General features: G+C 59.0%; 1 protein-coding gene across 2 annotated transcripts; it reads left to right on the top strand.

The window, feature by feature from the left end:
- Positions 1–444: 444 nt before the first annotated feature.
- Positions 445–12,126, top strand: ICOSLG (inducible T cell costimulator ligand). 2 transcript variants are annotated; one of them, XM_061423045.1, is made up of 7 exons: positions 445–647; positions 2,024–2,064; positions 2,983–3,345; positions 4,394–4,675; positions 6,835–7,005; positions 7,938–7,973; positions 8,568–12,126. In XM_061423045.1, exons 1-7 carry the CDS (start codon positions 634–636, stop codon positions 8,663–8,665), a joined length of 1,005 nt encoding a protein of 334 aa, XP_061279029.1. In that variant the 5' UTR covers positions 445–633; the 3' UTR covers positions 8,666–12,126. The 2 variants fall into 2 exon arrangements, with proteins under 2 accessions (XP_061279029.1, XP_061279035.1); XM_061423051.1 differs by having other exon boundaries at positions 447–647; positions 8,817–12,126.
- Positions 12,127–21,905: the final 9,779 nt, after the last annotated feature.

The raw sequence follows: 21,905 nt of genomic DNA, 5'->3' as shown, positions 1-21,905 counted from the left end.
CGTCACCTAGCCCTGGAGGAACTGACTGGGTTCCTAGAGGGGGAAGGAGGGCGGGAGACTGACACCCAGCCCGCCCAGCCAGGCTCTCAGGGCGCAGGGGTGGGGCGGCCGGCGTGCGCCGGCGGAAGCTGGGCGCTTGGGGGCGCGGACGTTCTGTGCGACTTTGGGGGACAGCATTTAGCCTCCCTTCAGCCAGGCAAGTACTCCCGCAGCGGCCTTCGCCGCCCTCCTCCATGGGGCCTTCCCTGTCCTCAACTTGCCGGGTCTGGAGCCCCCGGCCTGCTACCCTCGGGGCCAGACGTGCACCCTTGCCTGGGAAGGGCTTAACTTTCGTGAGTCAGTGTCCACGCTTCGGTTCCCACAGCTCCCGGCCGAGGCAGTGGGAGGGGCCAGGGGCGGGGCCAGGGGCGGGGCCAGGCTGATCTCTGCCCGGCTCTCAGCCCACTACCCGCTCAGGGCCCAGAGCCTCCGAGGCGCGGCGGGAGCTTGGCTGGTGTTGGCCGGCCGCTCCGAGGGCTCCCGCGGCCCGAGGTCGCCCGTGCTCGGAGTTTTCCCGCCGCCCGAGACCTCCCTCTGGCTGCGGTCTCTAGCGCCCCGAGATCTCCGGGGCGGGCCGGGGTCTCCGCCCCCACCATGCGGCCGAGGAGGTGAGTGTGTGCGCGGCCGCGTCCTGTAGGTTCGCGGGACGGAGCGGAGGCGCGGCGCGGACGCGCGGCGCCGGGAAGCGAAGTTATCTCCGGGGACCAGTAGCCTGGCGGGGCAGCGGAGGCGGGGCGGCCTCGGGCTGGGCCGCGGCAGGTGCGGTTACGTGCGGGCGGGAGGGCGGCGAAGGACGGTGGCCTTGCGCGGGTGTATGCTCGGGCCGGGTCCCCGCCGAGGGAGGGAGAGCGGAGAGCTGAGAAGACGCAGCGACCCACGCTCACTTCCCCCCTTTTCCTCCCCTGTCCCAGCGGTTACCCAGAGGAAAGAAGGGCGTGACCGCGCTGTGCCAAAGTCGCTCATTTACTTCCAGTGCGGGCTGGTGCCCACCGCCCCCGACGCCTGGATTGCCCCCCACTATCCGCCCTCTGCTCCCAACTCCCCCTCCACTTTTGGCCAAAACGCTGCCTTCAGGGAAGTCTTAGGGTAGGCAGCCTGTGCCCCCACTTGATGAGATGGTGCGGTACCCCATCCCCAGGTGTCCTATCACACAACTCAGAAGCCCCCCCTTCTTCCCCCCTCCTTCCACCCCCTTCCCCACTCCGTCCCGTCGGTCCCACCACTTAGTCTCCCTAGTTAGAAATGCAGGTAAAGATTATTCCCTCAAGAAAGGAAAATAAAAGTACTGGGATGTCACAGCCACCAGCCACCCTGCCCCTGAGTGTGCACTTTCTCCTATCTGACCCAGGGAGCTGTGGGCTGGGGCAGGGGCAGGGAGGCGACAGGTGAGGGGGTGGGAGCGGGGGCGGGCACAGCTGGGGCGTGCAGGGCGCAGAGGCTCCCAGACTGAAGGTGCCCGGAGCCTGGGAGCGCTGAGACACATCTGCTGGCCCCCAGGGCTGAGCTGCCCACAGGCTGGGTGGAGCCACCAGCTCTGGTTCCTGAATGACTGTTCCTTCAGAAGGTTGTCCTGGGGCTGCTCTGACCTTCCCTTGAGGCAAGCATCTTACATCCTGTCTTTCAAATTTCAAATGCTGGGAAAGTGTTTTTTTTTCTGATTTTATACAGTTTCTTGGACCCCATCCATGCGAAGCCACACTATCAAGGGTCTGGTGACCCCTCTCAATACCCTTTATCTCACTCTCAAAATTGCTGTGAGGGGCGTTCTGTTAATACAGAGCTGGTCCCTGGCAGGGGCTTGCTGTGCTTGGCAGGGAGGTTGCGGTCCTGGCTCCTCTCCCTGAGTTCCTGGCTGCCCCAGGGACCCTGGGCTGATGGGCTGGCTGGTTGTGGATGTATTCCCATTTGGATGATGTGTGTAACCGGCTCTTGCCTAGTCTGGAAGAAGCGGGACTCACCTGGCTTTCTGGTTGTTTCTTCCCAGTCCTGGATTGTTCCTGCTGCTGCTCTGGGGCCTGCAAGCCGGTAAGTGCAGGAGGCGCTCTTGGGGAGGCTTCCAAGCCCTTCAGCGCTGAGCAGTAGAACCTGGGGCGGAGGCAGGTGTCAGTGGGGCCCTCCTCACAGGCCTGCCTGTTTTTCCAGGGGTCCTTATGAGAAAGCTGGGCCCCCAAGCCTGAGGTAATGTGTAGGACTGACAGCCACTAAGGGGAGCGCTCCACCAGCCCCCAAGGTTTTGTTTTGTTTCATGTTTGGGGCAAGCACAGTGCAGTTCCCCCCAAGTGTTTCAGAACCTCCACTTCCCAGAGGAGCCAGCAGCTGGGCTTCCTGTTTCTTGCAGCCCCTGTGCTCCCCAAAGCCACCAGCATCCAGGAGAGCATGAAATGGGGTGCAGCACCACAGTGGAGATCGAGGCCTTGTCCGGCCCTCCAGCCCACAGAGGAACGGGCCAGGGCGCGTGGCCACTCTCCCTGCTGGCATTCCTATGGCTGGAACACCCCAGAGCCTCGCTGGGCCTGCACTGATGCAGCACAAGCAGTATCACAGTGATACTGAGAAGCTTATGCTTTCTTTGAAAACGTCTAAATTTTTTTTTAAACCTTTTTATTTTTAATTTGTTATAAAAATCCCAAGAAGTAGCAGAAACTGTGAGGAGCAGTCCCAGTGCCCCAGGGCCTGATCCTCCCAAGGCTGGTCTTCCACTTGATCACAGGAAACCAGCCCTGGCCCTCCACTGGAGCTGTTCACCGCCAGGGTCCGAATGTTTACAATACTTTGGGTTCCCTGTGTGCTTCTTATTAACATATTCCTTTCCTACTGAGATGAATCACAATTGGAGTTTGAGTCTTGCAACTCAGCAGCTCCCCCCTCCACCCCCCATAGGGTGACGTCAAAGTTGGGGGTCAGGTGCAGAAGATGATTTCTGTTCTCTGTGGGTGGTTGCAGAGAGTCAAGAAGAAGTCCGAGCGATGGTGGGCAGCGATGTCCAGCTCCGCTGCATTTACCCTGAAAAAAACAGCTTCGATTTAAACGACCTTTACGTTTACTGGCAAATCAGCATGGCGGGCAAAGGGAATGTCGACTCCGTGGTGACCTACCACCTGTCCGGAAACAGCTCTGCCAGCCACGGTGACAACCACTACAAGGACCGGGCTCGGCTGTCCTTGGACAGCATGAAGCAGGGCGACTTCTCTCTGCACCTGCGCAATGTCACCCCCCAGGATGAGCAGAAGTTCAACTGCCTGGTGTTTCGGAAGTCCTTGGAATTAAAAAAGATTTTGGAAGTTGCGGTCACGCTGCACGTGGCAGGTAAGACAGAGGAAGCGGCCAAGCTGATTTCATCCCAGCCTTATGTCCAGGAAGAAGTGTCAGTAAGTGACAGCCGTTTCCTGTGGCTCTTTCACCTGTGTGTTCCCTTAAAGAAAACCCCGATCCCTCTGTGGTCTGGTGTTTAACTGTGTGTACAGCTAAAGGCAGCAAAGATCATTCAACTCCTGAGACTGTTTTCCAGTATCCGAGGCTGCCTGCTTCCATATGGGAGCTCCCCATCTTGCTGTCTTTGCTTTGAACTCTCCAGCTCAACCCAGTCTAGACTCTTTTACATAATTCACTTATTTTATTTTCAGCTGCACTAGGTCTTCATTGCTGCACGCGAGCTTTCTGTAGTTGTGGCAAACAGAGGGTCCTCTCTAGTTGTGCTGTGCGGCCTCTCATTGTGGCGGCTTCTCTTGTGGAGCATGGGTTCCAGGGCATGTGGGCCCAGTAGCTGCAGCTCAGTGATGGGCTCAGTAGTTGAGGCTCCAAGCTCAACAGCACAGGCTTAGTAGTTGCGATTCACAGGCTACGTTGCTGTGCAGCATGTGGGATCCTCCGTGATCAGGGATCAAACCTGCGTCTCCTGGAATGGCAGGCAGATTCTTTACCACTGAGCCACCAAGGAAGCCTCTCAAACTAGGTTTTTTTATGAAATAAGAAACCAGTGCTGTAAGGTACTAAATGAGGTCAGGAGAGTCAGAAAATGAAAGCGTCTCCAGCAGGCTGCTCAGGGCATCCTTCAGTGGACACGGGGGATCGCCAGCTGTCTGTGTCACTAGACTCAAATGAGGCCAACCCCATTGGGGCAGGAAGTGGGCACTGCTCACTGCTCACCAGACTCAGCAGCCTCCTTATTGACCTGGGGGTGGCTCCTGGGCAGAACGGAGCCTGTGCTGCTGACAAGACCACAGTTTTGGTCCTGCCCCTGCTCCAGCATCACGGGCTCAATGGCTGCCTCCCCCCTGCCCTGGCCCTTGGCATGTGTCCCCCCTTTTCTGACCTTCAGGACCTGGCACCCCTCAGCCCATGTCTCTCCCTGCAGCAAACTACAGCATGCCCGTGGTCAGTGGCCCATCCCAGGACGAGGAGCTCACCTTCACGTGCACGTCTACCAACGGCTACCCGCGGCCAAATGTGTACTGGATCAACAAGACGGACAACAGCGTGCTGGACAGCGCCCTGCAGAATAACACGGTGTCCCTGAACGCGCGGGGCCTGTATGATGTGGTCAGTGTCCTGAGAATCGGGCGAACCCCCCATGTCAACGTGGGCTGCTGCATTGAGAATGTGCTGCTACACCAGAACCTGACGAGCGGCCAGACAGGTGAGGTCCCAGGGGACCCCACGGGGCTGCATGCTGACCCCAACCCAAGGCCGGGCCGGGGGTGACTGGGCAGGAGACAAAGCCCCTGTGAGGAGACTGGGCAGCGGCGTCAGAGGCGGGGCAGGGAGGGCAGGTGAGAGCGTCACCATGCTGAGGGCAGGAGCTGGCTTGTGCTCAGGGGTCAGTTTTGGTGACCCATTTCACAGATGGGGGACTGAGGCTCTGAAAATCTCAAAAGCCACAGAAAGAGGCAGCAGAAGCACTGGGATGGAAGCCCCATCCAGCATGGCTCCCTTCCACACTCTTTGGACATATGCCCCCTAAGAAGCCAGAACAACTCTACCAGCGGGTCCAGCTGGGCCCAGCCACTGCCCAAGGCCCCCCGTAAAAGGGTGCAGGCGGGTGACTCCTTTGTAAAAGCCATAGGCTCTCTGGGTCTGTGAGTCCCTGTTAGCAGGGTTGAGATGCTGGGGAAGGAGGGCGGGAGCTGGGGGATGGGGTCCAGACCTGCCTGGTACCAAGAGCATCCTGGTTGCCGGGAGTGTCTGGCCCGGGCATTCTCCTGGAATACAGATGCAGCCCTGTGGCTCAGCAGTCACAGTCCTCTGGCTGCACTAAAGGCCTCCTCTGACTCTGCGTCCCAGCAGGATAGTTGGAGGCAGAGGAGGGGGGATGGGAGGAGAGCAGGAGGGTCTCCTGGGGTCGTGGTCTCAGCCTGGCTGCTCCGGGAACAACTGGGAACCCCTGTGCCCCCTCATCACGTGCCCACTCTCTGAATCAGCACCTCTGGAATGTGTTGAAAAGCTTCTGGGTGGTTCTAAGGCACATGGGGGGCCTCGCCACTGTCTGGTTTGTAGCTTCTCCGGGTTTGGGAAACATGGGGCACTTGTCACAAGCTGCCTGGGGAGGGTGTTGCCTGTCAGCCCCTGAGAACCACTCCCCAAGAGGCACCATGGTGGGGCACTGGGACAGGGGGCTGGCCCCCTCGTGCACTTCCAACAGATTCGGAGTGGTGCAGCCGCCGTGGAAAACGGTCTGCTGGTTCCTTAAAAAACTAAACACAGGATCAGCAGTGACCCAGCAGGTCCACACACCTGGGTGTGTGGCCAAGGGCTCTGGAAGCGAGACTCAGACAAATACTTGTATGTGAATGTTCACAGCAGCTTATTCACAGTAACCAAAAGGTGGGGACGCCCAGGAGTCCGTAGGTGGACAGAGGGGTGAGCACAGAGTGTCCATCCACAAGGTATAGCGTCACTCAGCCACGAAAAGGAGCAAAGTTCTGAGGTTGCTGCAGCACGGGTGAGCAAATGATGCTCAGTGGGAGAAGCCAGACGGAACAGTCCTCATAGCTTATGGCTCCACTGGTACAAAATGTCCGGAATAGGTAAACCCAAACAGACTAATCTAATGTAGATTAGAGTTTGCTGGGGACGGGGAGGGGGAAGGGCTTCCCAGGCGGTGCAGTGGTAATGCAGGAGACCCAAAAGACTTGGGTTCGATCCCTGGGTCGGAAAGATCCCCTGGAGAAGGGAATGGCAACCCACTCCAGTATTCTTGCCTGGAGAATTTCATGGACAGAGGAGCCTGCAGGCTATAGTCCACAGGGTTGCAAAAAGTCAGACACAACTTAGTGACTGAACATGCACGCATGCCCGGGATAGGGGGTGGGAGTGACTGCTGGGGGGCAGAGGGTTTCCCTTTGTGGCATGAAAAGTTCTGGAATCAGATAACAGTCATGGCTGCATGAACTTGTGAATTAGTAAAGGCCACTGAATGGTTATAAAATGGTTCATTTTGTTATGTAAATTTCACCATTTTTTTTTTAAGCCAGCAATTAAGCTAGAAAGAATTAAAGTTTAAAAAGCCAGGAAGACTTATGCTTCCTTCCACTCCATCCCCAGGTGTGAACCTCTAGGAAGCACTGGGGTTACAGGTCTCACCAGTGGGCTGAGGAGAAGGGGCATCCCAAGAAGAGATGAAGGCTTACCTGGAAGAGGAAATCTTTGTCTCCGTCACCTTTATAGCTTAAAAACCATCAAGTGCCTCTAGGAAGTCTTGTTGGATCAGTGCTTCTCTTAGCGCCCAGTCCTTCAGGATGAAAAAAACCCCCCTTTCCTCCCTGTCTATAAGCCCTGCGTGATTTTCCTCTCCTGCAGAAACGTTCACGGGAACCAAGGACAGCATCACAGAGGACCCAGTCGATGGCAGCCACAGCGGGAAACACCAGCAGGTTCTTAGCGTCCTTGCCGTGCTGGCCGTGATCGTGCTCCTGGCTCTCGCCACAGGCTGGCTGTGCAGGAGCAGGTGTCCACCCAAAAGCTACACAGGTATGGGGACACCTGTGCCGTGGACAGCACACTTTTGTGTTGTTGGGATGTGGGGCTGCCTTTCCCAAGATGTTTACAAGCTCTGAGAGGTGTCGCTTTCATGGGACACGCAGTGTAACCACACTAACGAGAGTGAACGTAGTAGCTGCAGCACGCTCCTGGGTGTGATCTCAGCCTCCAAGATCCTGACACTGCCCGCCCCGGAAGGGAAGGCCAGTCTCCTAGGTTTGGGGGAGGATGGAGGACTCTACTAATGTGGAAGTCAGGTCGCAGTGCCCCTGTGGAGGCTGAGCTGCCTTCCAGTCCCTTCAAGGCCTTCTGTCCAGTTCTGGCCAAACTCAGACAGATACAGAAAGTCTGGGGTTTGGCTACGTGAAACGAAGCAGGGCTCACAGTGGGAGCGGGAAAGCCAAGAGTGTGGGCCCTGGAAGCACCCAGGGGTCAGCGAGAGGGGCTGACGGCTGACCTGGGCCCAGCACAGTCTCCCCAGGTCAGCCTGGAGGTGGAGGTCAGCGGGCATCCCCAGAGGTCCTATTAACAGAGTCAGGACCCGCTGAGACCCCCCAGAGAGTAAGGAAGGGGAGCGCTGTTGGACTCAGGACCCAACTCATGGTGGGAGGCCCGCCTGACGAGAGGGGTTTCCACCTGTGGCCCTGGGGTGTGCCCCTGGCTGCCAGCTTCCACCTCTTAGAGACGTCACCTAGCGCCCTGGAACCGAGGCCGTGAAAGCCCCCAAGCCTCTCCAGGTGCTTCCCACCTGACCTCCTACAAAGTCTCGTCCTGGGACTCAGGGTGGCCTGCAAAGCCCCTCACCCGAGCAGGAAGCCAGAGGAGGGTTGAGTGGAGGGGGTACTGAGCATGGGGCCCTTGGGGTCTTCAGAGAGGCCTTGCTTCACTACCCCACCCTGAGCATTTATGCTTAATTCCCGCAGGTGCCCAGGTTGCAAGGCCAGAGCTAGCTCTCGCAGGTGAGTTTGCCGGGAGGGAAGGAGACGCGTGGAGGAAGCTCGGGTCACTCAGGCAGGGTGGCTGGGTGCTTGGCTCTCTGCACGAGCATGGCTCAATGCCCAGGGAGTAGGTGCTTTCAGTGCACAGCTGGTGAAACCCCAAATGGAGGCCTTCTCTCCTGGCATGCTGCCCTGTCCTCTGCTGACTCTGGGACTTTCCAAATGTTCGCAGGAGCAGAGAGGCTGGAGCATGATGCCCCTGCTCCACACCCTGTCTCCGTTCCCCTGGTCTCCCTCCATCACAGCCCTCGGGGTGGGGCTCTCCAGCAAGTCCAGACCCTTTGTACAGACGAGCACCTCACAGTTCCCACGCAAACGTCACGTGGCTCCTGCCCCGCTCTGGGAAAGTATCACACACAGGGCCTTGGGTTTCGGTTTCCCACTGATAGGTGCCTCGGGCTGCCAGGGCCTTTGGGGTCCCGCCAGCCAGCTCCATGCCTGAAGCCAGTGGCCTCACCTCTCTGAACCCCATTCCCCCTCAACCGCCCTTGAGAAGGGTTGTCAGGGGAGGGTGAGCACAACCCACACGACGTGCCTGCCCACCTGTTCACCCAGGTGATTCCCGGCCCGCGGCTGCCTGGTACCGCAGCAGATTCACTCCGGAGGCCTGTCCCCGAGGCCCATCCTGGAGGATGCGGGACGCAGCTTGCTGAGGAATCCGGGCCCGCAGACCTGAGAGTCCAGTGTGCACTGCCTGTGCCGTTCTCACAGTGCTTTCACCGTGCTGGGCCCTGAGAAGACTAGTCTCTGCCACCGAAATGAGTGGACTCCAGGCTCACGCCCTCTCTCCTCTTTCCTTCCAAGAGCACGTGTGATGAGGGACCCCCCAGGACGAGGCCAGGGCTCCCAGGAGATGCCGCCAGCTGGGACGTCGGATGGCAGCTCAAGAACTGACTCGGACAGCCCGGGCAGAGTGGACCATCTCCGCCAGAAGCTCGGGACTGCATGGACACTGGCCTCCTGGCATTGGGGGAACATGAAAGGCACCCTTGAAAGGACCACGCTGATCCCGGGAGCACGTGCCAGCTGCTGCCCTGATCCCAGTGAACCTTTCAAAAGTTTGGCATGGTGGCTCCCCAGGGCTACACATGCCTCCAAGTAGGTGGGCCCCCCACCTTTGCCACCAAACACAGAACAAGAGAAGGGCCATGACAGCTCCTTCCTGCCACCAGCTCCGGACCCGACTCGCTGTGGGATGAACTCCTGAAGCTGGAGGAAGAATGTCTGCTCCAGGAAGAGGTGTGCGAGAGCCCTCTCTTCCAGATGACCCGTGCTGGGCAATGGTCGCTCCAGACGCAACAGCCACTCCCTGGGTCTGCGTGTGAGGCTCCCACCCCACTTCCAGCCCAATGGCCCCGTGTCTGTGTGTGTGTCCTGAAGCACAAAACAGGAAACACTGGAAAGCCCCCCTGAATTCACATCTCTCCAGGATGCTGACTGGGAGGAAAACCCAACCTCCTTTGTTTTGGTCAGAAGCTAGTTTTCCCTCCTCAAAAGCACGTGGAATTTTAGGAGAAGCTCTGTGCTGGGCGGAGCAGCTGGACAGGGCAGCCAAGGGCTTGGACTCTACGGCAGGGGACACCTGGGCAGGTCTGGGACGAGCATTTCCAGTGGACACCAGTGTGGACAGGTGACCGTCATGGTCCTTCACTGTGGGGCCATGAGTGGACAGAGGGTGACCTCCCGGCCACGGCAGCTTTTCTTCAAACACAGCAGACATTTCCTCAAATCTCGCTGGGCAGCCCCTGCTAGCCTCTCACCATTGCCTGTGCCCCCACCTGCCTCCCCTGAGAAACTGCAGGGTCATGGCAGCAACCTTGCCTCAACCAGGGGGTCCCTGGAGCCCACCAGGCCCACTGAGTGACCGGAGTGGAGCCATGGCCAAGTCCGGGGGCAGGCAGCCTGATGCCCTGCCCCCGCCAGGTGGTTTCCATGTTAATTCCGGGACTGCATCCAGCAGTTCAGTGTTCCCAGCAGGTTCTGTGACGGAGTCTGCCAGGTTGCCTGGTGGGCGCCTCCCCCGCGCCACAGGAAATGGGCCTGTCGCCCTGTGGTTATTCAGCACCAACGGGCATGTGAGACCTGCACCTCCCAGACCCAGACTTGCAGCAAACTCAACAAGGCGGCTTGGCGTGGATTCTAAGCCAACAGTGTTTCAAGAATCCTGCGTGTGTTTGTACCAAAAGCCCTCACATGGCCTGTACGTGAGTGTGATGTGGGATCCACACAGACTTTTAACATGAAAGCATTAGAAGGCATGTGTGGTTCCTCAGAGAATGACAGAAAGGTGACTCACGGCATCTCGAGCAAGAAGCCGGAGCGGCAGGTGGGGCCGGGCAGGTGGGAGCAACCGAGTGGATACGGGCAGATGGGCGTGGCCCGTCCACAGTGACTGTGCTGTGACGCCAGGACAGGGACCCAGGAGGGCTGCTCCACCACCCTGCCGGAGGCCTGGCCAGCAGACCCTGAGCAGCCCCTGGCTGGAGGGGTAGGGAGGGGGCATCTCAGCCTGGCAGGATGGTGCAGCTGCAGGGAGACCGAGCCTGGTTCCAGGTTTCCAATCAAAAGCAGTTTCATTCTTGGGGAAGCGGCAGGGCTGGCTCTCTGGCTCAGGTCCACTTGACACCCTGGCCCGGGAGGGCCCCTAGGGACTCTCTCCCACTTGCTTGTGGGCTCTGCCTTGGCCCTGGCCTTCCCGAAGCTGAGGCCACGCCCTCCAGGCTCCGTGCCAAAGTCATCATCTTCTGGCTGGGCTCCGACCGACCCTCCTGGCTGCCTCCGGGCCTCTGGGGCCACAGCAGTGCCCTCTCTGTCCAGCTCGCACAGGTCACCCCGGCCAGTTCACCCTGGGGCCTCTGCTTGTGTCTTAAGCTGTATTATGGATAGCATGTGAGTGCCGAGTTTTGACATTTTTGGAAGCCTGGTTCCAGAGAATATAAGCTATTGGCATGCCTGGGTCCAGACACTTTGGTCAGCATGCGGACCAACTCAGTCCACTTGGCCAGTCCTGACTGCGGTGGGGGACCCGGCCCCTGCCCTTCCAGAGTGGCCCCATCTCCCGGGGGACATGGGTCAGTGTGGAGGCATTTGGTCACTCTTGGGGGTTCCTACTGATGGTGGGGGGGTACTTCTCAACGTCCCACACAGATGGGGTCCTGCCCAGAGGTCAGTAGCCAAGACCGAGGATCCCCATGTCACCTTTCCTCGCAGGGCAGGACAGCAGAGCTGCTGTCGGGGTCCCCACCTGCATGGGGTACAGGAGAGGTGACTGATGGTTCACATTCCAGGTCAGGGGCTGGGCACAAGTCCGGTGCTGGCATTGCCGTGGGTGGAGGCCACAGGCTGCAGGAGTCTGGTCTCTGGGAGCCTGTGGCCCCTGCCCCCTCTTCCCTGCACAGAGCGGATGTGCAGTGAACACCTGTCAGGGAGGTGGAGCCCGCTGATAGGGGGAGGCTCGTTGAGAGGGCAGAGGGCAAAAGGGAAGCTGCGTGACCAGCACACCCCAGTTTCCTTTCCCACAAAGCAGGCAGCTGGAGCCTGGTTCTGCCTCCCCAGGCCCTGCAGCTTGCACGCTCTCCGTGACTGCAGCTCCCACCCTGGGAAGGGCAGCCTTGGCATTGGAGACCCTCAGGAGAGGGCCACCCTGCTCTGCCAGTGCCCATGAGGCCCGGGTGCTGTGACACTGGCTGCTGGTTGGGCCGGAAGCTGGCAGGCGGCTCAGGACAATGCCTGCGCCGCGGCCGAACAGGCATATCCTGTCTGCATCTCCTTCCAAGTCCCGGCTTCTCAGAAAGGGGGCTTCTCAGAAAGAGGCCGTTTCCAGTCAGAAGGCGCTCACCTGGGACCATTCCGTCCTTGGTGACTGGCGCCCGTGCCCACGCTGGCCCAGCCCAAAGATAGTCCCCCCAGCGTGGTCTGCCCTGTGTTCCCCACTCTCATCAGGCCCACCGGCCACTGCTAACCGCCCGTCTGCTGCATTCCTGAATGTTCTCCAGCCCTGACTCAGCACCCGCCCCCGCCACAATCCCCAGCTGCCCAGGGCTCCTTCCTGACTCCCAAGTCCCATGGGGAGAGCCTCCTTCGTTACTAGTAAACACGGCATACTTTCCTCGAATCCGTGTTGATTCTGCCGTCATCAGGGAGAAGTGAGAAACAGGGGCAGGGTAGGGCAGCTCCAGTGGGGTGAGGGTGTGGGGAAGGCTGGACCTTGTCCAGGGGCTTTAATGTCAGGAATTCAGAGGCTTGTGTCAGTGACCCCCGGGCTCAGCCTGAGCTCCTGGGAGGGGGTTTCTGCCACTGCTGCTGTTGGGAGGGCACAGTGCACACTTCCTGGGGGGTGGGGGGTGGGGGCTTGGGTCCCCACGAGACCCCCATGAACAGGCCCCAATGCCCAGGAGCTGTGCAGGCCCTGGCCAGCCACCCCGTGTCAGGAACAGAACCTCGGCCACACCACCTTCCAAGTCTCCTAAGGACTCGGATAGATCTGGGTCTTGGTGGTGTGACCCTAAGGGCAGGGTGTGCCCCAGGCAGTAACTGGCCAGGATCCTCCTCTCCTCTGCCGCCCACCCTCCTCACCGTGCTCCAGTCCCCACACCCTCACAGTGTCCTGGAGCCTGAGCTCACCCCGCCCCCGCCCCCTGAGGGCGATTCATCCCCAGGTTGCACGTGCTGAGGCTGCTGGGAGTGGGCCGACCAGGAAGGGGGGAACTGCCACACCGGGGCCCAGGCTGGGGGAGGGAGTGGTCTCCCCAAGGCAGGGGGCTGCAATCAGAGAGGCAGGGGAGGACCCGGGGCATAGCCGGTCCACAGAAGGAGAGGGTCTGGAGGGAGCGGCTGTAGTTCAGGTACCCCATGCACTTCCCCATGGGCTCCCAGCAGATCCAGGGCAGGACCCCTCACCCAAATCCAGAAAGTGACACCGCGGTTTGGCTAAAATGCAGCCTGAGAGGGCTTCTGGGCCCAGACCCAGGGGCCCCGACAGGCAGGACCTCTGTGCGGGGTCTGCCTCCTCTGGGGCAAGGGACTCACCCAAGCTGTGAGGCTGCGAGCTCCTGGGAGGGGCCCCAGGCGTCTTGAACAGCAAATGTCCGCTCTCTCTGGGTCTAGAGGCCAAAGTCCAAGATGAAGGTGTGGGCAGGACTGGTTCTCTGACCTCTCTGTGTCTCCTGCAGCTTCTGGAGCCTGCAGGTGACCCTGGCACAGCCCACAGCCCTGTCTCTGGCACTCTCCTCTCCTTACATGGACACAGGTCACTGCATTAAGGGCCACCCTACCCAGGGTGACCCCATCTTCACTAGTGACATCAGCTGAGACCGTTTCCCATTGAGGTTCCCTGACATGAATTTGGGGGACCCTGTGCGACTCCAGGGAAGATACCCTGGGGGAGGGCACAGCAACCTTCTCCAATATTCTCGCCTGGAATGTCCCATGGACAGAGGAGCCTGACGGACTACAGTCCATGGGGTCACAGAACCAGACACCACTGAGGCAACTGCTCATTTCCAAGCAACTCACTACAGCTCTCAGGAGGAGGAGGGAGAAAGATGGAGTAATGGGGAGGGGACCCCAGGGGGGTTGGGAGAGGGCAGAGACTGAGCAGAGGGGAGGGCTGAGGTCCAACCCAGTGGCGGCCGCCCTTTCCCCCTGTGATGACCGTACCCAGTATGGCCCTCTTCACGCCTCCCCTGCAAGGAGCACCTGCAGGAGCTGGGCCCAGTGGGTGAACACCGGCCCCCACTCTTGTGCCGATCAGAGTTCTGTCCCTGCAGGAGTGCCTCGTGGGTGCCACAGGGGGTCTTGCAAGTCGCTCTGCAGGGCGCTATCTCTGGTTCCCCGTGTCCTCCTCACCAAGATCCCCATCCTGGCCGGTGTCCAGCTCTGGACCTCAGGTCAGCCTGCAGTCAGCACTGAGCCCATAGGGCAGCTAAAGAGGCCATGCAGCCTGGGGAGAGACAGGCCCCCACCTTGTTCTGAGCCTTCCCTGGGACCCGTGCCCCCTGCCCGCTGGGTCAGAGCCTTTTGGAGGTGTGGGCAGCACCCCTCCCCGAGTACGTGCACTCAGACATGGCCTGCTACAAGGGATGCTGGGAATCAGAGTCTTGGGTCTCAGGAGGCCATGTGGACTGGGCCAAGGCTGGAAGCCAAGCTGGCAAGGGGGTCCTTGGAAGGAGAAGCAGCTGACCCTGGAGGAGGGACAGGACAGACACAGCTGTGGCCAAGGCTGCAGGGGAGGGGCCGTGAGAGCAACAGGGCTCAGGCTCAGGAGGACGAGGTCCAGCAGATTCCATTTATCCCTGAATACCAGGCACCACCTCCTCATTGTCTCCCACCCCTCCCCACTTGGCCAGGCCCAGGGTCACTGCAGACCGCCCACCCTACAAGGCCTGGTGGGGAGGCCAGCCCCTACGCTGACTTAGGTGGAAACACCAGCACTGGAATTTTCACTCCAGATGCCAAATCCAAGAGGCTTCACAGCCACACTTCAGTTTTTTAAGGTAAAAATTACTTAAAAAATGAAAACCAAAACCACTTCCTAAAAAACAGGAGTGGATGGGAAATGCCAAGCCTGGACTCTAACCAAGTTCAGTTGCTCAGTCGTGTCTGATTCTCTGCGACCCCATGGACTGCAGCACACCAGGGTTCCCTGTCTATCACCAACTCCCGGAACTAGGGTTTTTCAGTTTGTTCCTTGGAAGAAAAGCTATGACCAACCTAGACAGCATATTAAAAAACAAAGACATTACTTTGCCAACAAAGATCTGTCTAGTCAAAGCTATGGTTTTTCCAGTGGTCATGTATGGATGTGAGAGTTGGACTATAAAGAAAGCTGAGCACTGAAGAATTGATACTTTTTGAACTGTGGTGTTGGAGAAGACTCTTGAGAGTCGCTTGGACTGCAAGGAGATCCAACCAGTCCGTCCTAAAGGAAATCAGTCCTGAATATTCATTGGAAGGACTCTAACCAAATGTTCACTCAATTGCGAGTGAAGCATGGCGGGCTTGGGGGTGCGGTGTCAGGAGGCACAGCTAGCGTCCAGGAGAGGCTGGCCTCGCAGAGCACACCGGGGCTGGTGTGTCCAGACCTGGACGACATGGAGGACCCCCGCCCTCACCAACGGCTCGAGGGCCGCTCCCGCAGGACTGGGACAGCCTGGCATGACGCAGGACAGAGCACCGCATGGCCAGCGCACAGGAAGGCACAGGTCCCGACGGCTCAGCCGCCCGGGCGCCTCGCACCTGAGTCGCCAGGGACTTTCCACCTCTGCCCTCAACCCCTGGACACGCAGGGCTGTGTGCACGGAGGCGTGAAGCACCTGACCCGCAGAGCCGTTTTCCGTTTACACCCGTGTCTGCGAGCATCCTCTTAGAACCTTCTACTTTAGTTAACCGATTGGGTTCCCTGTTTATCTTCCAATGAAACCTCCACATTAGAAAATGAAACTTTGTTCCTGGGAGTCTAAGCAGACCCACCCCCCAACCCCTGCCCTGCCCCATTTGGGAAGGAAGAGGCTTCATGTCACCATGGATTTCGTGGATAGATCCCCAGGGCTTGAGGCAGGTGGGAAAAGTCACTGATGGGGATTAAGGGGTTGGGCTGGCCAGGGTCAGGGGTTGATGACGGGAAAACCTGAAGTTTAGCTTTGGAGGACAATAAAATCTCCCCAGCTTTCAAGGGCTATTTATAAACCTTTATTTAATGATGGGATAAACCCGGGAATCCCTCACCTTCTGTAACAGAATAAAGCCAAAAGTAGAACTGTGACAAAGGGCACGGAAAAAGCTGTCAACTACAAAAACCCAGGTCTGGAAAAGGCTCCTGGCTGTAGATGAGAGGCCCACGGTCGGGGGCACCCCACAGCCAGAGGGAAGCCCCAGGGCAGAAGGACACCCAAGGTCAGAGGGGACCCACCAGGCACTGAGGACAGGGTGACTCTGGACACAGAATCAGAATGAGTGACTGTGACTTCAGCAGGACATTCCTGGAAGGACTCTGTGGAGCAGCTGCTCACCAGTGCCCTGGCCTGGCAGTGCATTTGCTGCTGTTTTTCTCAGGGACAGTGGTCCTGTCCATGGGGGGAGTGGGTGCCATGAGGGTGTCTGCTCCGGGCAGGGCCTGGGCTCTGCGGTTGACTGGTGGGGGGTCACGAGGGTGGCTCTGCACCCGCTTTAACCATCGGGCACACCTGCAGGAGCCAGAGGCATCCCTGATCATCACGGACCCACAGGCTGGGAGAATCGCAGTAAAGCTCAGCTGGGGTAGAGGCGAAGCAAAGAACTCGATTAAGATCACCTCCCAAACTTCCTGTCTGCCTTCAGGGCCTAAAAAAGGAAGTAAAACTTGTGTCGTCAAGAAGCCAAGTCAGAAAGAAGCCTCTTACGCTTTCAGGGCTCCCGAAGCAAGCCTGGCACTCCTCCCAGAGCCAGGAGGACGGCGGGCCTGGTTCCCCCCAGGTGTGAGGGCCCCTAGGAGGCCACGGTGCTGGGCTGGGGCTGAGATGGGTCGGCCAGGCCCCTCCAAGGGGGATGGTGCCGTGCTCTGCCTCACCCCGACATCCTCCACACCCCATCCTCCCCCGCACCCACCACCCCCGCCCACAGCTCTGTGAGGACCAAGGAGAGAGGGCTTGCAATGTTCGGGGAAGGGACAGGATGCAGTTAGGATGCTAGATCTGCTTTTGTGACTGTCGGGGTGGCCTGCCTATGGGGGACAGGATTGTCAGATACTGGAGCGGGGGAGAAGGAGCCTGTCCATCCCAGGGCCCAGCTGTCCTTGGGATAGGCTGTGATAGCCCCCAGCCTGGGGGAGGGACCTCCAGGCCCAGCCACAGAGGCAGATCCTCTGGTCAGAGCTGGAGGTGGCCTGTCTGCCAGGTAGGCTCAGTCACACAGGTGTGGCTCAGTGCTGCCCGAATCCCATGCCCAGACCTGCCAGTTCCAGCTCTAAGCTGCCTAGCTCCCCCTTGACATCGCTCCCGGGGGCTTCCTAGGGAGGGTGCAAGGTGTCTGATGAGGAGGTGGACCATGAGATTGGGGGAAGGGGTGGCTCGTTCTTCCCAGACCCCCACTGAGGTCCTTCAGAGGAGGTGGATCTGGCCCAAGGGACTGCCCATCAGGACATGCACCCTGGAATGCTCCAGGGTCCACCCCTCAAGCCTCAAGGTCCCGGGAGCCCTGGGCATGTTGGCAGGGGTGGGTCAGTGATCAACTCAGATGTATGTCCCTAGGCAGGTAGGTCAGGGAGGCACGTACGGGTACGAAAGAGACACAGAGATGAAGGTGTAGAGGGAAACGACAGGGGACAGAAGGGGTGATTAGATGCATAAACAGACTAGGTCTCTCCATTTTCAGCGGGGGGAGCTGTGCCTCAGAGCCTGCAGGATCTTGGTCCTCCGACCAGGGATCCAGCCCATTCCCTGCAGTGGAAGTCCTAACCTCTGGACCGCCAGGGAATTCCCTACACACGTTTAAATTGTTTGTGTCAAATTCCAAAACCCCTGCAGTTTTTTTCTGAAACAATTCCAGACTAGCTAGACTCCCTCCACTAGACTCTCGAGCTGACCTCCTGGTCTCACCACGTAAAGAAGAGATCGAGGTGGTACCCAGGTGGCTCAGTGGTAAAGAATCTGCCTGCCAAAGGAGGAGATCGGGCTCCTTTGCTCAGACAAGAGCACACAGGAGGAGCCCCAGGCCGTGGGACCATGCAGAAGGAGCTCTTCCCTCCCCATGGGTTCAGCCCATAGGGGTGAGGGTGGGGGTGGGCAGGAGAGCAGAAGGTCAGGCTGCTGCCCAGCTCCCTCCTGAGAGGGCAGGCTGCCTGGAGTCCAGACCTCCGTGAGGGCGGTGGCCACTCTGCAGGTGCACACCCGCTGGGCAGAGCCGGTCACGCTCGGTCACCCGTGTACACCACCCCCGGCCTGTGTCTTCCTAAAGCCACGCTGTGACTCGCGAGCATTTGCATGGCCGGAAGTCACTGCTTCCTAACAACATCGTCACGCGGTGGGACACGCGTGATTGCCACTTCCCGGGGGGAGGGGCTGACCGTGACCCACTGCCCATCTCAGCGCGGACGGCAGAATCTTCCAAGGCCAGATTCCAGTCTCCTCCTGCTGTGCCCAAGATGCCCCTGCCCCACCACCTGGGCTGCTGGGTGTCCCCCAGCGCTTAGATCTCAGGTGCACACCCCGGGTTCTGTTAGGGCTTGTCTGGGAGTGTTCAGCAAAGTTCCAGAGTGGGCCGATTGTACTGGAGGGCCTGGGCTGGGAATCCTGCAGCTGGTGTCTGAGGAGCCTGGCCCTGGGATGGGGGAATGGGGTTGGTCACGGCCACGGCCGCAGAACAAGCTCATGTCTCCTGATTTTACAGAAAGAAGACAAAACCCAGGGGGTTATGACCAAGGCAGTGACTGAGTTGGGCCCAGGACCATGGCTGCCCGCGGTTCAGACAGGCAAGGCGCTTGGGACACAAAGACGAAGGCGGGCTCACCCACAAGCCAAGGCTGCACACTTGAGCCTGTACATGCCTTTCTCCTGAAGCTGGACCCTCTGGGCAGTGGACCCCAGGCAGTGGGAAACAGCCACTAAATATTCAGGAAATTTGCAGCCCGTCTCACAGGGTTGGTAACGTGCGCACACGGGAAGGCTCGGTTGGGGTAGGTTCCCTCTTCTCTGGTGCCTGCTGTATGCTCAGGACCCTCCCCAAATGATCCAGGTCCTTGCATTTTTTGTCCTAACATCCTACCCAGTGAAGTTCTGCTCTGTCCTTAAAAATCCCCAGTACAAGCCGGCCAAGGGCACTTTCCCTAAGTAACAGTCCTGGGCGAGGAGCCCATCATTTACTCCCCAAATCTGGGAACAAAGGTCGGTGTATTTTCTTTGTTAATGACTGTTGAGTGACTGCTTGTCACAGGACCCCGTCTGAACACAGACCCTTGCTCACAGCCTCTCCCCGGGAAGTCCCCAGAGATGGCGTTCTTTGCTCAAGAAATAGTCCTCAGCCCCTGGACATCACTTTCGTGGCTTGCTATGCAGCAGATCCTTTTGATAAAGGGAATTTCCATCTGTTCGTTAAAAACACTTTTTTTAACGGCCTCTATTTTTAACACTGAGGTTTCTCAGCTGAGGTCCCACGTCTGTCTGGTGGGGTCTGCAATCCCAGACATTTCCCTTCTCAGGCAGCTGGTCCCCTACAGCGCTGTGCACGCCAGACAGGCACTGGTTCTGTTCACTTACTTGTCCATCCAGCGGTCACTGATTCCACCCCCACCCCCGCCCCTACCCCCAGGAGGGGTGTGCTCACAGAGAGCCAGGTGGGGGTTGGGAACTGGCAGGCATCAGGTCACAGGTGAGACGCACAGAAGTCAGGTGAGCATGATGACATGGAGAAGGCAGGGCTCTTGGGGGAATAAGAGGAGGGGGATCGGGGGGACACTGTCTTCACGTTCTGCAGAGGTTTCGGAGGGGTTGACATGTGTCCAAACCTATCCTCTGTCTCCATCACTCATTCACTCATTCTGGGCCCCCTGACATTCAGGTCCCCCACCGAGGAGCAGTGACCCCCTGAGAGGTGACAGTTATCAATCATCTAAAGGGGTGACCCGGGCTGATGGAGAAACCAGGGATGTTCTTCTCATGGTGGTTGGCGAGGCCTGTGGAGAGGGGTCTTTGGAGAGGTAGGCAGCAGCCCTGGGGCTGCTCTTGCCCAAGGGTTAGCAGGGGCCCCACTGACCCCTTCCCCAAGATAAAGGATGTTGGGTCTTGTCTGGAGGCTGGTGAGTTTCTTTTGAGAAATTGGTTCGTGCTGATGGGGATGCTCAGTCATGGATGTGGAGAACACTCCTGCCCCCCACCTCGTGCTCCCAGTGGCAAACACTCCTGCCCCCATCTCCACGCTCCCAGTTCCTGTCCTGTCTCTGAACCCTAAGCCCACCACCCATGGAGGGCTGTCCCTGCCATAGGGACAGGTAGGGACATGCAGAGTCCTGTGTCATCCAGTCACCAGACTGGAAACATCACATTGTCCGTTCATCCTCACTCTGTGTTGTTGCCCCACCCCAGCATGATCTGTCTGCAGGGGCTCCAAATCTTGGGAATTCTGGCACTAGTGGGTGGGGCGAGGGCTGCATAAGTATCCTGAGGGTGCTGCAGGGCGAGCAGGGTGCCTGCCCTCTCCTGACACCCTGGCCCGCCGCTGGAAGGGTCTCAGATCTCAGGTCCCTAGCCCTGGAGAGGCTTGCCCGCTGCCTCCGCTGCCTCCGAGAGGGTTAGGGTTAACCTGGTTAATGACTGCTGGCGGGGGCGGGCTGTTAGCACAGCTCTGAGTCAGTGATGGAGGGAGGAGGGAGCTCTGAGCCTCTCCAGGCTGCTCAGGAGCTTGGGGAACCTTCTTCCAGACTCTGCTCCCAGGGGGTGACTCATGACATGGCTGATGCCCCTGTGCTTCAGAAACAGAAAAGCCTGGAAATGACCCAACAGTGTGCCCCTGGCTTTCAGAAGTCCCAGTGGCCACCTCAGATGTCCATGTGAAAGTAGTGTGGTCCTTCTCCGCAGTTCTTATCCCCCTCAGGGCCCTGTTCTGTGGCCCTGACCCCCACACCCAGACCCTGCTCTGTGGTCCTGACATCCCCCCAGGGCCTGGCTCACTCTGTGGTTCTGACCCTAGCCACAGGGCCCTGCTCCATAGTGATGGACAGCCTAGACCTTTACCCTCTGATCTGGAGGCCCATGAGAAAGCAAGATTCAGAATAAGGGGCCCAGGATGACCCCTTCAGAACAGTCCCCCCGTGGGCCCAGGGGATTTGCACCCATGGGAGCAGATGGGAGGGATGTGTGGATAAACGCCCTTGAGGGACATGGTCCAGGTCAGACCCCAAGCCCGGGCCTTCATCCCTGCCTCCCGGGCCCAGCTTCACACGTCTTCCAGCCACACAGCTATGAGTATGTCTGCTAAGTCCCTTCAGTTGTGTCCAACTCTTTTTCGACCCCATGAACTGTAGCTCACCAGACCCTCCTGTCCATGGGATTCTCCAGGCAAGAATGCTGAAGTGGGTTGCTATGCCTTTCTCCAGAGGATCTTCCCAACCCAGGGAATGAACCCGAGTTTCCTGCGTCTCCTGCACTGCAGGTGAATTCTTTACCACTGAACCACCTATGTTATGAGCCCCCATCCCAAACCTGCAGGGCTCCGTCCCCCTGCACACTCAGCTCCCAGGCCCCATCTCCCATCAGGGCCTTTCCCACGGCTCCAGAGGGGTCTGACATGATGGGAGGAAGAACAGCCATTTGGGCCCCATGGTCACCCAGGCCTGGTGCCCCTGCAGAGCTCTGACTGATCTGGGCTGTACCCAATGACAGGGGCGCTGACGCCTTTGCCCTCTGTGGTCTCCTTGGAGGCTATGTATCCCAGGAGGGAGGGCAGGAGGCCCCCATAGGGGCTGGGAGCTGTGTCTGCAGGGGAAGAGGAGGCACACTCGGACAGCGGGCCCACAGTGGGGGTTGCAAAGAGAGAACAGTGGGGCCCTGGAGGGGACATGCTACCGGGCCATCACGGCACAGACTGGGCAACAGACACAAGACAGACCCAGTCTGAGGAATTCAGCAAGCTCTTGTCCTGAGCAGGCCTCACACTCTGCAGCCTGGACCTCTGGGGCCTTGTCACTCTGTCCTGGGCCTTGAGGGGTGCCGAGGGGCATCCTGACCCTGTGCATAGCTCACCAGCAGTGGCGGCCTGGCAGTGACATCCGAAAATGTCTGCAGACATTGCAGGTCAAAGTCACACCAGGGGAGAACTCTGGTATCTACAGACAGAGCCAGATCCCCCAACAACGACCATGTCTGAGCCGCCTGCCCCCGAGAGTCAGAGTCAGTGGTCAGGCCCCTGGTGGGGGTGATGCTGGTT

Source organism: Bos javanicus, chromosome 1 (assembly GCF_032452875.1).
Source record: "Bos javanicus breed banteng chromosome 1, ARS-OSU_banteng_1.0, whole genome shotgun sequence".
Lineage (NCBI taxonomy): Eukaryota > Metazoa > Chordata > Mammalia > Artiodactyla > Bovidae > Bos > Bos javanicus.
Note: the sequence above shows the minus strand (reverse complement) of the source record. Positions and strands in the feature narration are given on the sequence as shown.

Excerpts from the sequence above, each read along its gene's own strand:
- ICOSLG (XM_061423045.1), top strand. Across the intron at positions 7,006-7,937 it reads TCCACCCAAAAGCTACACAG|GTGCCCAGGTTGCAAGGCCA; the intron begins GTATGGGGACAC and ends TAATTCCCGCAG. Across the intron at positions 7,974-8,567 it reads GCCAGAGCTAGCTCTCGCAG|GTGATTCCCGGCCCGCGGCT; the intron begins GTGAGTTTGCCG and ends CTGTTCACCCAG.